Source organism: Hemitrygon akajei, chromosome 1 (genome assembly GCF_048418815.1).
Source record: "Hemitrygon akajei chromosome 1, sHemAka1.3, whole genome shotgun sequence".
NCBI lineage: Eukaryota > Metazoa > Chordata > Chondrichthyes > Myliobatiformes > Dasyatidae > Hemitrygon > Hemitrygon akajei.
Genome location: NC_133124.1, coordinates 49851851 through 49869077, shown reverse-complemented (window position 1 = coordinate 49869077; position 17227 = coordinate 49851851). Strand labels below are relative to the sequence as shown.

Sequence of the window (17227 nt, the reverse complement as noted above, 5' to 3'; positions counted from 1 at the left end):
GAATACCTAATTAGATACCTCCACAAAAAAAAGTCAAAGAATTTCATGACATATGCCAATGATATTCAATCTGATGCTGCTTCTGCCTAGTTTGTAATGATGTCAGAGTAGCTTGTACCAAGAAACCGGAGCTAATGTGAGACCTGTGTGTTTCCCAACGTACAATTTTGCATACCACCCAACACTTTGATGCATAGCTTTCATCTCTTAAAGCTACATATTTCATTCATAACTTTGTTGCACCACTCAGTTTGGCTGGAGAAGAGAAAGCAATAATTACAGGGGAGAGGGGCTGCTGCCACAAATACTTAAAGAGACATGCAAGCCCTGGTCAACTAGCTACATGGTGTGAGGGAAGCCTTATGCACCAGTGGGGGTTAGAAACTCCCATGGCCACCATAGAAGGACCCTATTACAGATGGCTACAGGCCTCTCGTCCAGGAGTGAGAAGTGCTGCACAATGCAATAAGGAAAGAAGCTTCATGATCTCACAAGATATGCCCAATTAATCTGCACATGGTGATCATTATTTAAAAATGCAGACATCTGAGTTCCCTAAGTGAGATGCCATTCATCAGGAAATATAAAGATGTTATAAAAATCCTTTAAAGTAATTGAGGCAGAGATTAATTAATTCCATTCATTCATACTCAGTGCAGATGGTCTTTCAAAGCAGGATCTGAGGGGCTATTACACAACATCTAGGCTCTTCCAGCTAATTATTGGTGTTTTGGATCAAGTATGGAGTCAATCACTTGGATTGTATTGGGGAATTTTAATTTGCAGGCTTCGTATGAATATCTTCTATTTATTGGAGAATATCTTAAATTCATATTGCCATTGTTCGCCCCCTCAACTTAGCTGGGCATGAAGCTATGGATACTGAGCAAGGCCATGCTCTGGTAGTATTCAAAGTTCAAAGTAAAATTTATTATCAAGAGTACATACACACCACCACGTACAGCCCTGGGATTCTTTTTCTGCGGGCATACCCAGCACACCTATAGAACAGTAACTGTAAACAGGAGTCTCCACCATTATTCTCCTCCTTCTCCTGCTGCTCCCATGGCTTCAACTCAGATCCTTACATTTTATTACCAGTATCTGGTATCTTTGATTGGCAAAGTTGTGCAGCATGCAGCAGGCAATAATAAATTTTCCCACAACCTCTACTGTGGTTGAAAGGTGCACCTGTGCAGGCAACATGGGAAGTAGAAGGAAGATTCCACCCCTCTTGTATCTACTGGATGAAGAAGTCATATGTGCAAACCAGAAACATGGAATTTATCATCAGGATTTTCTTGTTGTAATCCACAATGGTCTGCACATTGAGAAAGCAGAGACTTGTCCTGTCTATCAAAAATTACAGGTTATTTAAGGAGTCTCCATGGGTGTAAGGGTGAGTCCAAGGCTGCACACACAAAATGTTGGAGGAACTCAGCAGGTCAGGCAGGATGCTGGTTCCTCCAGCATTTTGTGTGTGCTGCTCTCGATTTCTAGCATCTGCAGAATCTCTAATGTTTGAGTCCACGGCTATGTGTATGTGCAGGAAGCCAGCAAAACTGGCAAATCCCAGAACCAGTGATTCCTCACTGAAGGCAAAGTAAATGAAATATCATTTTCTTTCTTTTTTTATGGTAAAACTTCTTATTCTAGTTTTTTTTCATGACCATTAACAGAACACAGGAGAAAGGCAGGTGTTGTTTTCCCTTCTTGCAAGAACAAAACCTTTTCCAGTTTAGACAACTGCAAACTGTGATCAGAGGCAAAACAGAAACAGGACCCTGCCTCTGTCCCACATCAACATCAATTAAATTCCTGATCTTATTTGATATAGGAACACTGACCAGTTCTTTTGATTAGTAATCAACTAGTCTCCCTGTTGCTATGCAAAAGGCATATATATACAGTACCAACAATTAACATTTCCACATTGATACATTAATATACTTTTAAAAATTCAGCCACTTCCTTTTCTATTCGGCGTTCCACAGGGTGCCTTTTGTGGGGAGCATAGAGTAGGGGCGATATTTCTGATGCAGCAGTGAAGGGCAATGTGAGAAATGTGGCAGAGATCTGTTGTGAATACGGTACTTAGAAGGATCATGTGGTGAGCAAATTGAGAAGGGACATAATGTTGAACTCCATGGAGATACCAGTCCAGGCTCATAAGTGTAGCTGTTAGTCATATCACTGAACCTCATGTTACTTGATGATGACAGCCTTGGAGAAGCTGAAATGTCTGGGTGGGATGAGGTGTCTTTGAAGATATTTTGAACCAAATAGAGAATATGAATTAGGACCTGTTCCATGAGCAGCAAACATGCTCATTGACTTCACATGTTTTAACTTTGGAGCTTCACAGCATATGAAGAGCAGGCCACCTGTCTGATCAACTGAGTGATGGAAAGCCTTCTCTATTATTCTTTTCTGTCAAGCACACTGGGAAATCTGCCAGCTATCATTCTTATTCCAAATGCATGCTTATCTGTTATTGCTGCTCTCACTGCTGACTTCAATAGAATTTTGTTCTCACATGGTAATAATTTCAATTTGTGATAGTAGAGAGAACAAAAAGGATTTTAACACAAGGGAATTTTCAAAATTGAGGCACTGGAGGGCTATGAGTCAATAAATAGATATTGGGTACATAGGACTTAGAACATATGTTGTAGACAGAGTTTTGAATGAACTGATGTTTTTAGAGTATGGGAGATTAGCTGGAAGAGATTTACAATAATCAGAGGTGATGAAGTTTCAGCTGGAAAGCAGTATAGGAGAGCATTGGGTTATGCGGGGTAAAGTTAGAGATAATTGTGAGGGACATTACATAGATTTGGAATTTGAATTTGTGGTCAGAAAAAACAATTGGATTGCATGCTAATTTGATTTGTGACAATAGCTGAAGAAGAGTACAGTAACAATAGTAGTGGAACAGATGGAAACTATTGTTGATGGATTTAAATTCCTCAGTTTTAAACTGGAGGAAACTATACTTTATCCAAGAATAGGATGTTAGAACAGGAATGAGATATGCAGATACAGGAGAAGTACTATTAAACCCAGCAGCATTATAGAGCTTGATGACATTGATATATGTTTGAAGCTGATCTCTTGCGAAAAGAGAAGTGGCCTTGGCACACACTGGAAGTAACAATGCAAGAGAGGGATTCTGGCTCCCACTCCATCAGCTTCTGCAGCAAATGACCACTGCAGCACCTCCAGATTTCCCTGAATTGTACAAGTGAAAATATTGCTGCATGAATCATTTCCAACTCCCTGTCTGGGAGGATCTGGGTACCAGATCAAAGTTTCACTCCAACACATTTCTGTTTTCTTATTACTTTATTTATTTGCAGTTTTTGTTTGCTGTCAATATAACAAAACAATAGACATTTCAAAAATTTCTCAGGATAGCTGTTTGATCATTCTGATTTGCTTTTTTTTAGAAGACTCATTTCAATTTATCAGCATTGTAATTCACTTTTATTACTTTCTACCCTACAGCTTTTTAAAAGTTGTCTAATTACATTAACCTTTACCTAAACAACCCTGCTTAACACTGTTTTTGGGACTCATTCTGTTTAAAAAAAAAAAATAATTCTGGTCTAATATTTCCTATTTTCTTGCAGGTGGAGCTAACCAATGATGTTCAGTCCTTGCTACCAACAATGGTAGCTGTCATGGTGGCCAGGATGATTGGAGACATGTTCAACCATTCATTGTACAGTTCTCTACTGAAGCAAAAATGTATTCCATTCCTGGAGCCAGAGCCATGTGTCTTGTACCGTAAGAAACCGTAAGTATCTATTGAATCTTCCAGCAAGCTCAGTATCTCATCCAGATGTGAAAACTGGAACTGCTTTCCCAAGGAGTAGCAATGGCACACAAATAAGGTAAGTGAAGGTGTTACATTTTGGGAAGTCATACTAGTGTAGGATTTTCGCAGTGAGTAGCAGGGCCCTGGGTTCTAGAACAGAGGAACTGAAGAGTACAGGTACATAGTTCTTGTGTTGTCAGAGGTAAACTGGGTAATGAAGAAGACATTTGGTGTGAGTATAGCTAGGATGTTATGTTTCAGCTGTACAGGACAATACTGAGGCCAAACTTGGAGTGTTGTATATAGTTTTGACTATTCTGTATAAGAAACACATAATTAAGCTGGAAAAAGTGCGAGGAAAATTTATGAGAATGCTGACATAACTCAAGGGCCTATTTTAGGACAAGGATGGGCAGGGACAAGGACTTTATTCCTTGGAGCATAGGAGACTGAGGGGGGTTATGTAAAATCGTATAAAATCATGAGAAACTCCATAGGGTGAATGCATATGGTGTTTTTCCTAGGGAAAGAGATTGAAAAACTAGATAGCATAGATTTAAGGTAGGAGAAGAATCAGAATCAGGTTTAATATGACTGGCATATGTCATGAAATACCGGTATGTTGTTTTGTGGCAACAGTACATTGCAATACATAATCAAAAATGATAGATTCCAATAAGAAATATATAATATAAGTTATTCCTAAAGCATTAAGTGTTTGTCTTTAGGCTCCTTGTACCTCTTCCTTGATGGTGGCAATCAGAAGAAGGCATATCCTGGGTCATGGGGGTCCTTAATGAAGAATACCACCTTTTTGAGGCATTGCCTTTTGAAGATGTCCTTGATGATGGGGAGGCTGGTGCCCGTGATGGAGCGCTGAGTTTGCAACTTTCTGCAGCTTTTTCCTGTTCAGTGTATTAGTCCCTCCATATCAAATGGTGATGCAGCCAGTCAGAATGCTCTCCATGGTACATCTGTAGAAATTTGCGAGAGTCTTTGGTGACATACCATTCCTCCTCAAACTCCTTACTGCTGTTGTGTCTTCTTTGTAATTGCATCAATATGTTAGATCTTCAGAGATGTTGACACCCAGGACCTAGAAACTGCTCACCCTTTCCACTGCTGATCCTCCCATGAGGACTGGTGTGTGTTCCCTCGACTTCCTTCGACATCAGCTCTGGCAGTATTGGCCTGCAAATCCTGCCAGAGCTGATGTGCATCTGATTCTGTCTCTAACTTCAATCGGAATTCTTTTTTCGTTCTTAAAAAGCCTTCTGTAGGTCGTACCTAGACCTCTTGTAAAGTTTTGGATTGGAAGCCTTAAATGCCACAGATCAGGTTTATAGCTGACTGCAGATCTGCTGGTTCATCCATGGCTTTTGGTTTGGATATGTCCAGTATGTTCTTGAAGGCATATACTCTCCACTCTTGATGAAGTCGGTGACACTGTAATATATACATTCAGATCCAAAGATGAATCCCTGAATATTGTCCAGTACATCTACTCAAAGCATTTCTGTAAGCACTGCTCCACCTCCTTTGACCTTACCTTCTTGGTCCTCATCATGGGTCTTCAGTCTCTGTCTGTATGCCAGGAGCAGAAATGCAGCCAGGTGATTGGACTTTCCAAAGTGTGGGTGTGGGATGGCACAGTAAGCATTCTTGATGGTGGTATAATGGTGAAGTGTATTTGGCTCTTCTGGTTCCACAGGTGATATGTTGGTGATAGTTGTGCAGAGATTTCTACAAGCTGGACAGGTCGAAATCCCCTGCAGTGATAGGGAAGGCATCAGGGTGTGCAGTTTCATAACTGCTGATTATGGAGATCAGCTCCTTCAGTGCCTGCCTGATGTTGGCCTGAGGTGAAATGTACATGTGGCTAGGATGAGGCAGAAAGCCCCCTTGGCAGATAAAATGGCTGATACTTGACCCACTAGATGTTCCAGTAGGACAGAGACAGTACTGTCTCATCCGTGCACAATGTTGACTTAATCATGAACCATTCTCCCCCCCACCCCCTCTGCTTTTAAGAAAGATTTAAAAGGGACCTGAGGCACAAATCCTTCAGGCAGAGGATGGTGCATAAATGGAATGAGTTCCCAGAGGAAGTGACATAACGTTGAAAAGGTATTTGGACTGGTACATGGATAGGGCTGGCTGGTGGCGCAGTGACATTAGTGCCGGACTCTGGAGCGAAGATTCCCGAGTTTGAATCCAGTTGGGTCACTCCCGGGCATGCTTTCCATCCATGCTGGGTTGAGTGGCAAGCTCACAACTCGGCCTCGTAAACGTGGGGGACCACTCACAGAATCTTTCCTGTAAGACAACCACTTGAAAAAAAAGTGGTTGCTGAGGCTCTGGCAGAGTATGGCACACAAAAAAACACATGGATAGGGGACAAATGTGAACCATGTTTGCATGGACAAATTGGGCTCTGAAAGACATAGCCATTCAGCCCATTGAGGTTCTTCTGCCATTCCATCACCTGATTTATTATCCCTCTGAACCCTATCCTGCCCTTACTAATGATGAACTTATCAGCCTCTGCTTTAGTGACCCAATGACTTGGTCTCTACAATCATCTGTGAATGAATTCCACAGATTCACCACCCTCTGGATTAAGAAATTCCTCCTTATCTCTGTTCTGAAGGGATATCCCTTGATTCTGAGGCTGTGACCTCAAGTCCTATACTGCCCTGCTGTAGGAAACATTCTTTTCACATTCACTCTATCTAGTCCTTTCAGTATTCGATAGGTTTCAATGAGATTCTAACCTCATTCTTGTATCTCCAGCAAGTACAGGTCCAGAGCCCTCAATTGCTCCTCATATGTTAATTTATTCATTCCTGGAATCATTCTTACGAACAATCTCTGGACTCTCACCAATGCCAACACATCCTTTCTTAGATAAGACCACCAAAACTGCTCATAGTACGCCAGGTGCGCTCTGACGAATACTTTATGAAGCATCAGCATTACATTCTAATCCTTTTGAAATTAACGCTAATGTTGAATTCCTTACCACTGACTCAAACTGCAAGTTAACTTTTAGGGAATGCGGCACGATGACTCTCAACTCCCTTTGCACATCGGATTTCTGAATTTGTTCCCCATTCAGAAAATAGAGTACACCTTTATTCCTTCTACCAAAGTGCATGACCCCATCTGCCATTTCTTTGCCCATTCTCCTAATCTGTCTAAATCTTCAGCAGACTCCTTGCTTCCTTAACATGAGCTGCCACTCCACCTACCTTAGTATTGTCTGCAAACCTGGTCGCAAAGCAATCAATCCGTCATCCTATAATGTCATGGGTTCTTATCTTGTTTAGCTGCCTCATGTTTGGCACCTCAGAATCAGAATCAGGTTCAATATCACTGGCATATATCATGTAATTTGTTAACTTAGCAGCAGTAGTACAATGCAATACATGATAATATAGAAAAAAATCAATCACAGGAATTATATATATATATAAAATAAAGTAAAAATAGTACAAAAACAGAAATAAGTGAGGTAGTGTTCATGGGTTCAATGTCCATTTAGGAATTGGATGGAAAAGGGGAAGAAGCTGTTCCTGATTAGCTGAGTGTGTGCCTTCAGGCTTCTGTACCTCATACCTGATTGTAATAGGGAATAGGGCATGCCCTGGGTGCTCGAGGTCCTTAATAATGGACACTGCCCCTCTGAGACACCACTCCTTAAAGATGTTCTGGATACTTTGTAGGCTAGTACCCAAGATGGAGCCGACTAATTTTACAACTTTCTGTAGCTTCTTTCAGTCCTGTGCAGTAGCCCTCCTCTTCCCCACATGCCACACAGTGCTGTAGCCTGTCAGAATGCTCTCCACAGTGCCATCTGTAGAAGTTTTTGAGTATTTTAGGCAGCAAACCAAATCTCCTCAAACTCCTAATGAAATATAGCTGCTGTATTGCTTTGTTTATAGTTGCATCGATATGTTGGGACCAGGTTAGATCTTCAGAGATCTTGACACCCAGGAACTTGAAACTGCTCACTCTCTCCACTTCTGATCCCTCTATGAGGATTGGTATGCGTTCCCTTGTCTTACCCTTCCTGAAGTCCACAATCAGCATTTTGGTCTTACTGATGTTGAGTGCATGGTTGTTGCTGCAACACCACTCAATTAGCTGGTACATCTCACTTCCGTACACCCTCTCATCTCCATCTGAGTTTCTACCATTAATGGTTGGATCATCAGCAAATTTATAGATGGTATTTGAGCTATCCATAGCCACACAGTCATTGATATAGAGAGAGTAGAGCAGTGGGCTAAGCACACACTCTAAGCACATTCCTCCATCAGTGAGAAGGAGATATTGTCACCAATCCGCACAGACTGTGGTCTTCTGGTTAGGAAGTCAAGGATCCAATTGCAGAGGGAGGTACAAAGGCCCAAGTTCTGTAGCTAATCGATCAGGACTGTGGGAATGATGGTATTAAATGCTGAGCTATTGTCAATGAACAGCATCCTGACATAGATGTTTGTATTGTCCAGGTGATCTAAGCCCATGTGAAGAGACATTGAGATTGTGCCGGCGGTAGGCCTATTGTGGTGATAGACAAATTGCAGACAGTCCAGGTCCTTGCTGAGATAGGAATAGATCCCGGCCATGACCAATCTTTCAAAGCATTTTATCACTGTAGATGGAAATGCTACTGGTATAATTGTTGTCCTTTTGAAGCAGGTGGGAGCTTCCGACCATAGCAATGAGATGTTGAAAATGTCCTTGAATACTCCCGCCAGTTGGTTGAAACAAGTTTTCAGAGCATACCAGATATTCCATCGGGGCCTTTCGCCTTGTGAGGGTTCTCCCTCCTTAAAGACAGCCTGACATCGGCCTCCCAGACTGAGATCACAGGGTCACCCGGGTGCAGCAGGGATCTTCACTGCTGTAGTTATATTCTCCCTTTCAAAGTGGGCATAGAAGGCGCTGAGCTTGTCTGATAGTGAAGCATCGATGCCATTCATGCAATTAGATCTCGTTTTGTAGGAAGTAAAGTCTCACAAACCCTGCCAGAGTTGACGTGCATCCAACTTCACCTCCAACCTTGCACGGAATTGTTTCTTCACTCGTGAAGTAACCCTCTACAAGTCATGCCTGGTGTCCTTGTACAGACCTGGGTCACCAGACTTAAATGCCATATATCTAGCCCTTGGCAGATGACGAACCTCCTGGTTCATCCACAGCACTTTGTCAAAGGCTTTCTAAAAATACAAGTAAACAGCATCCACTAATTCTTCTTTGTCTATCCTGCTTGTTATTTCCTCAAAGAATTCCAACAGATTTGTCAGGCAAGATTTCCCCTGAAGGAAACCATGCTGACTTCGGCTTATTTTATCAGGCCTCTGTTGTTTCCTTTATTCCACAGTAATACCGATACATCTGATGTTAGCTTCTCCCTCTCAAACAGCTGGGTGAATTCTATCATATTATGATCACTGCTTCCTAAGGGTTACTACTGGGCTCAATCTCAAGCCATCTCAGAGGCAACCTACAAATGCTTTCTCTTGGGATCCAGTTACCTAGCTGTAATCTCCACGACTTTAATTGCCAGGGCTATTACTTACAACACAAAGAAATAATAATTTCCTGATTATACAATAAATCATCTAATGGTTAGGAAAAAAAAAGATTTGTTGCTACAATACGTGGCACTTGTGCATGAAGCACCCTGCCTCTTAAGTTCTTCACCATAAATGTAAGTAGATTCTATAGACAGAGAGATACTGGCACCCAGGTTTTCAAGCTTACGGCTTGGTAAAGAAGAGAATGTTGCAATTATAGTTTTATTGTTTATAATTTTAAGGAAAAAAGAGGTTAGGCAGGAAAAAAAACCAGGAAGCTATTTGTGGGATTCTTGGAAGTTTGATTTGGGAAGGGAAAGCCATGCTTGAGTAATCTGTTGGAGTTCTTTGAGGATCTGGCTAGCAGAATGGATGGCAAGATGTATCACAGCTGTGATGTTTAACTTCCAGATGAGTCAACACCTTTTGTGCATGCTTTGAAGGGGAGAATAAAACTACACCTGTGCAAATTCTTGCAGCTTCTGGTGATGCTGTGATCTGGTGATCTGGTGACCTTGGTCTTGGAGATCTGGTGATCCTGTGATCTCTGTTTTGGAGGCTGACACCAGAACATCTTTCAAGAGGGTGAACTTTCACAAGCTGTCAGACCCTAGGGCTCTTAAAAATCCATGCCAACCAGCTGGCGGGAGTGTTCAAGGCCATCTTCAACCTCTCACTGCTGCAGTTGGAGGTTCCCACCTCTTTCAAAAGGGCGACAATCATACCAGTGTGGAAGAAGATCGGGTGAACTGCCTCAATGACTATCACCCTATTGCATTCAATCTACTGCGATGAAGGGCTTTGAGTTAGTCATGGCTAGAATCAGCTCCTCCCTAAGCAAAGACCTGGACCCATTGCAAATTACCTATCGCCATAATAGATCTACAGCGGATACAATCCCATTGGCTCTCCGCTCGGCCTTGGATCACCCGGACAATAGCAATACCTACATCAGGCTGCTGTTTCCAAGATCCAAGATGGCAGCGCGATGCAGCTTGCAGCGGCCACTCCAGAGCTGATTATCTGTTATTTGTGAAGCAGGGTGCTGTGCGCAATCATAATCGATTGAAAACGGACGTGGGAGCACGGAGGAACATCTGAAAATCTCCAGGAAGACCTTCTTCATTGCTGCTGCTGCTGTGAGGTCTGGGACTCTGCTGGGAAGAACAGGCCCCCAGTCCTCAGAGTCGCGTTGCCGATGGCCGTTGGCGGGGCCGTCTTAATACGCTCGGCAGAGGATGGTGCTCGGAGAAGCTGTGCCGGAGGGGATGGTCGGAGGCTTGGAGGTTCGACGGACTCGGAGTCCACTGCGGTCAGGTCACTTTCAGTGTGTGCTGCGTCTGCGAGGCTGAGTCGAGCGGTGCTGTGAAAGTCCATAGCGGGGGTATTACCTTCTGCCGCCGGCGTGGGATGACGAGTCAATTGGGACCCTGAGGACTTGTGGAAACTGTGTGGTGGTTTCTTTTGAACTTATAGTCTTTTAGCATCTTTGGACTATTTTTACTGTGCCCATGGTCTGTTTTTTTTTAAATCAATTATGCTATTGTTGTAAATATATGTTGTAACTATGTGGTTTTGTGCAGGTCTTGTAGCTTTAGTTTTTGGTCTTGTTTGTCTGGTGGGATTGGAGCTCCTTTCTGGGGAACGCGCTAAGATGGTAGCGTGATATTAATATGCAGCAGCCTCTCCGGACTCTGGATTGGGGATTGCCAACCGTTATGTGGATTTTCTGGTGTAGTCTGTTTTGTCATGTGTTTTTGTGATATCATTCTGGACGAATGTTGTCTCATTTTTTAACTGCATTGCATTTGTGGTTTCTAAATGACAATAATCTGAATCTGAATCTTATTGACTACAGTTCAGCATTCAACACCATCATACCCTCAGTCCTAATCAAACAGCTCCAAAAGATGGGCTTCCTCTGCAACTCAATCCTTGACTTACTCGCTGAGAGACCACAGTCAGTGTGGATTGGAAATAGCATCTATTCCTTGCTGACGATCAACACTGGCACACCTCAAGGATATGTGCTTAGCCCACTGCTCTACTCTCTCTACACCCACAGCTGTGTGGCTAGGCACAGCTCAAGCACCATCTATAAATTTGCTGATGATATAATTACTGTTGGCAGAATTTCATATGATAGCAAAGAGGCATACAGAAGTGAGCCAGATCAGCTGGTTGAGTGGTGTTGCAATAGCAACCTTGCACTCAATGTCAATAAGACCATGGAATTGATTGTGGACTTCAGGAAGAAGAAATTGAGGGATTAGCAGTGAAAAGGGTGAGCAGATTCAAGTTCCTGGGTGTCAATATCTCTGAAGATCTATCCTGGGCCCAACATATTGAGGCAATTATAAAGAAGTCATGGCAGCAGCTATATTTCAGACAGACATACTTTATTGATCCCGAGGGAAATTGGGTTTCATTAGGATTTTGAGGAGACTTGGTATGTCACAAAATACTCTTGCAAATTTCTGCAGGTTTAGCATGGAGGGCATTCTATCCGGTTGCATCGTGATCTAGTATGGATGCCACTGCACAGGATCAAAAAAACCTGCAGAAAGCTGCAAACATAGCCAGCTTCATCATGGTCACTACCCTCCCCAGCATCGAGGATACCTTCTAAAGGCGATGCCTTGAGATGGTGGCATCCATCATTAAGGACCCCTATCACCAACAACATGCTGTCTCATTGTTGTCATCAGAGAGAATGTATAGGAGCCTGAAAACACACACTCAATGTTTCAGGAAAAGCTTCTTCCCCATCACCTTCAGATTTCTGAATGGACAATGAACCCATGAAGACTACCTTACCAATTTTTTTGGTATCTTTCTGCACTATTTACTTAATTTAATTCTTTATATATATTTCTTATTGTAATTTGTTTTTTAAAAGTTATTATATGAACTTATATAAAGCAACATATTTCACAGCATATGCCAATGATATTAAACCTGATTCTGGATAAGGTGGTAAAGCAGTTGTTTGGATTTGCAAAAGGATTTTGATTACATATGGCACAAGAAGTTGCTAATTGACCTCATGGAATTAGAGATAATGTACAGATGTGGATTTAAAACTGATTATTCAACCAGTATGAACACATCCTCCTTGAGTTGGCAAGCTATGGCATGTGAGATACCACGCGGATCACTGATTGGATCCCAGAATTTCACAATTTTTCTGAACAATTGGACTGAGGATAAGACATATCATATTTCCATTTCTGTTGATGAAACTCAGTGGGATTGTGAATATGGAGGAAGATGTAAAGAAGGTGATATGGATGTTGGCTAAGGAGGAGAAAAATGTAAGTCATTTACTTGGACGCACATATATGAACATCGATTAAGTAGTAGAATATTGGTTAACATCGATATTCAAAGGGACCAAGTTTTGCTTGTGTGCAAGTCACTAAAGGCCAACGTACAGGTTCAGCAAAGGATTAGGAAGGCATATATTACAAGTAACTTTGATTATACAAGTAAGAAAATCTTATTGTAATTTCATGCAACCTTAGTGAAGCAAGATTTTGATCTCTTTATTTGTACTTGCCATTGACAGAGTGTAGCAGTGCAGAGGGCAGAAGATTCACTTGGTTGGTTTCAGGGAGATTAAAATCATAGAATGAAATGGTTATACAGCACTTTTACAAGCTCTTTTATCCAACTTGTTCATGCTGACCAAGGAGCCTACCATTTGCCTGTGTTTGGCTTAAATCGCTTTAAATCTTTTTTATTTGTGTACCTATCCAAATGTCTTTTAAACATTGCAGTTGTACCTGCCTCTACTAATTCCTCGAACAGCTTATTCCAGATATCCACCATCCTCTGTATGAGAAACTCGCCTCTCAGGTTCCTTTAAATATTTCTCCTCTCATGTTAAAGCAATACTTTATAGATTTAGACTCCCCTAACCTGGGATAATGACTGTAACCATCTCTCCTATAGTATTCTGCTCATGATTTTATAAAATGCAATAAAGTCATCCCTTAATCTCCTTCACTCCAGGAGAAACTCTCCAGTCTTGGAAATATCTGTGTGAATCTTTTTCTGGACCCTTTCCAACTTAGTGACATCCATCCTTTAGCCAGATGATCAGAACTGCACACGATACTCTAGACATGATCTCATTAACATCTTGTAGAGCCTGAACGTGATGTCCCAACTCCTGTACTCAATGCCCCAACCAATGACCAATGAAAACTCAACACCCATACCTGCATCACACCACAGGTCTCCAGCCTCCAATCTGAAAGAGAGCCCTCCATTATCACCCTCTGACTCTTACCATCAAACCAATTTTGTATCTGATTGTCTAGCATGTTTTGGATCCTATGTGATTTCACCTTTGGACCAGCCTGCCAATGCGGGTCCTTGCAACGGTATTCTTTCAAATTTTGGAGGATGATAGGAAATTCCATTGAAGCTTGCAGAAATGTAAATGGCTTTGACCAATTAGGTACACAGAAGATGCTTCTCTGAATAAGTGTCTGGAATTGTAAGTCCACAGTCTGGGAACAAGAGATAGCCTGATTGAAAGTGAAATAAAAAGAAATCTCTTCTTCTTATCACATGGTAGTATAACAATTAGTGCAATTCTATTACTACTTGGAGTGTTCTGGAGTTTAGAGTTCAATTCCGCTGCCATCTGTAAAGGGTTTGTACGTTATCCCTGTGAACTGTGTGGGTTTCTTCTGGATGCTCTGGTTTCCTCCCACAGTCCAAAGATTTTCAGGTTAGTAGGTTAATTGGTTATTGGAAGTTGTCCTATTATTAGGCAAGTGTTAAATACTAGTTGGGTTGCTGTGCCCTGCAGCTCATTGGGCTAGAAGGGTCTGCTCCACGCTGTATCTCTAAGTACATAATAAATACATTTCTTCACTTGGAAGATGGTGCACCATTGGAATTCTCTAGACCAGATAACTGTGGAAACTCAAAGGTCCTTATACTTCTGGGAATCAAGAGGATCAAGGCATAGTGCTGGAAAAGAGCCTGTACCGTGCTGTACTGTTCTGAGTTCTGTGAGGTGGAAGGTCTGTTTGGGTCTTAATGAATGGCTCAAAGAGCTGATAGCTTGCTTTGGCTCCATATGGCATTTTGCTATTTAAAATAAAAAGATTTGGGAACACGCTTCCCTGTATTAGAGTCAAAGAGAAAGCTGTAAGATCTTTGGACTTAACTATTCCCACAGATTGTACTTGGTGTGATAAGATTGGGAGTTCCTTTTACCAGTTTCCCTTTCTGCATTTTGAATCTGCTCTCCAACCTTCTTCAATCAGTAGGTCACCTAGCAAGGAAATACCTTTGCTGTTCAGCATCTGGCTTGCCTGTCAATTTGGCTGGCTGCCTGGAAGAATTGTAAAATAAATAATGTGGTTCTGTTGTTAATTTCACTGGGGCTCCCATGTCCTCAGCATAACTGAGTTCTTTAGATACTTTATCAATCCTGATCGACCACATTGTTCCATCTGCTATACCCCACTCCTTTCCAGCTTTCCTGAAAAAAAAACAAGAGTTGCTAAAGTCTATTGGACGTAGAAAATCATTAGGCAATAATTATTAGGCTTGTCATATGAAGAGCATTTAATTGCTCTGGACGTATTCCCTGGAATTTAGAAGAATGAGGAGTGATCTAATTGAAACCTATTGAATGGTGAAAGTCCTTGATCGAGTGGATGTGGAAAGAATTTTTCCTATAGTGGGAGTATCTAAGAACAGAGAACACAGCCTCAAAATAGAGGGGCGTCCTTTCAGAATGGAGATGAGTAGGAATTTCTTTAGCCAGAGAGTGGTGAATCTGTGGAATTCATTGCCACAGGCAGCTATGGAGACCAAGTCTTTATGTTTACAGTATTTAAAGCAGAGGGTCAATGATTCTTCAGAAAATGGGTGAAGGAAAGTTATGTATGTACAAAGCTTAAATTTAAGATGGATATCCCCAGCCAGTAATGGTGAAAGATTTTACATTGAGCAGGCATATCAAGTCAGGGACAACCTGGATCAAATCTACAGCATTCTTAATGGTGAACAGCCAGAGGTTGTGACCCGCGTTGGTACGATTGTTGGTACAGGCTTTGGGTCAAGCCAGGCTTCGGCTCGAAGAGGCGTTGGCTCTCTGTAAAGCGTCTGTTAAGGTTTCCTTTTTTGTTTTTTCTCCCTCTCTTACTGTAACATTTAAATGGCTGTGGTGTGCTCTTTGTGCTGGAAGTTGGAGAACTGGGAGACCCAGAGTCTCCCGGGGAACTACATCTGTGTGAAGCACATCCAGCTGCAGCTTGAAGACCGTGTTAGGGATCCGGAGCAGAAACTGGTTGACCTGTGGCTTGTACAGGAGAGTGAGGAGATAATCAATCAAAGTTACAGGGAAGTAGTCGCCCCGAAGTTGCAGGAGGCGAGTAACTGGGTGAGTGTCAGGGGAAATGGAAATAGGCAGTTAGAGCAGAGCACACCTGTGGCCATTCTCCTCAAAAACAAGTATACCGCTTTGAATACTTTTGTGGGAGATGACCTCCTGGGAGAATGCCACAGCGACCGAGTTACAGGCACCGAGCAGGGGTCCGTGGTGCAGAAGGGAAAGAGAGAGAAGAAGGGAGTGGTAGTGATAGAGGACTTGATAGTGAACTCTCGATAGAGGACTCGATAGCTAGGTAGAAAGCTGAGAATCAGGACCTCCTGGGTAGTAATTTCTGGATTGCTGCCTGTGCCACATGCCAGTGAGGGTAGAACAGGATGATTTGGCAGATAAATGCGTAGCTGAGAAGCTGGTGCAGGGGGCAGGCCTTCAGGTTCTTGGATCATTGGGATCTCTTCCGGGGGAGGTATGATCTGTTCAAAAGTGAGGGGTTGCACCTGAACCAATATTCTCGTGGGCAGGTTTATTAGAGCTGTGGGGGAGGGTTTAAACTAACTTGGCAGTGGAGTGGGAACTGGAGTGAAGGGACTCAGGAAAGGATGGATGGTAAAAAGTAAAGATAGCGTGCAGTCAGATTGTCAGGAAGGGAAGGCAGGTGATGGGACTTAGTTGCAGCCAACAGGCTGAGTATCAAATCATAAGCGATGCAGAATCAGAAAGGACAGCAAATACAGAACTCAAGGTGTTGTATGTATCTAAATGCACATAGTATAAAAAATAAGGTGGATGATCTTGTTGTAATATTACAGATTGCCAGGTATGACGTTGTGACCATCACTGAATCGTGACTGAAGGATGGTTGTAGTTGGGAGCTGAATGTCCGAGGTTAAGTGTATATTGGAGGGATAGGAAAGTCGGCAGAGGGGGTGGTCTTGCTCTACTGGTAAAGAATGGGGTCAAATCAGTAGAAAGATGTGACATAGGATCAGAAGATGTTGAATTCTTGTGGGTTGAGTGGAGAAACCGCAAGAGTAAAAGGACATTGATGGCAGTTATATACAGGCGTCCCAACAGTGGCTGGGAGGAGGACCACAGGCTACAACAGAAAATAGAAAAGGCGAGTCAAAAGGACAATGTTATGGTAGTCATGAGAGATTTTAACATGCAGGTCAATTGGAAAAAATCAGGTTGGTAATGGATCTCAAGAGAGTGAGCTTGTTTTACTGTTTTTTTACGGGAGAGCTGGATTTCCACGTCTCGATCCTACGTCATCACGTGACGTCCCCCAGTTTAGAGCAGTTTGTTGTTGAGCCTACTAGGGGATCAGCTGTACTGGATTGGGTGTTATGTAATGAACCAGAGGCAATTAGGGAGCTTAAAGCAAAAGAACCCTTAGGAACCAGTGATCACAACATGATTGAACTCAACTTGAAATTTGATAGAGAGAAAGTAAAGTCTGATGTA

At 42.3% G+C, this 17227-nt stretch overlaps 1 protein-coding gene across 1 annotated transcript in view; it reads left to right on the top strand.

Moving 5' to 3' along the window:
• The window catches only part of LOC140726382 (chloride channel protein C-like), an 89586-nt gene that overhangs the window by 32164 nt on the left and 40195 nt on the right, over positions 1 to 17227 (top strand). The window contains exon 12 of the mRNA XM_073042685.1: positions 3633 to 3799. Within this exon, the coding sequence (XP_072898786.1) occupies positions 3633 to 3799 (167 nt within the window). The remainder of the gene's footprint in view (positions 1 to 3632; positions 3800 to 17227) is intronic.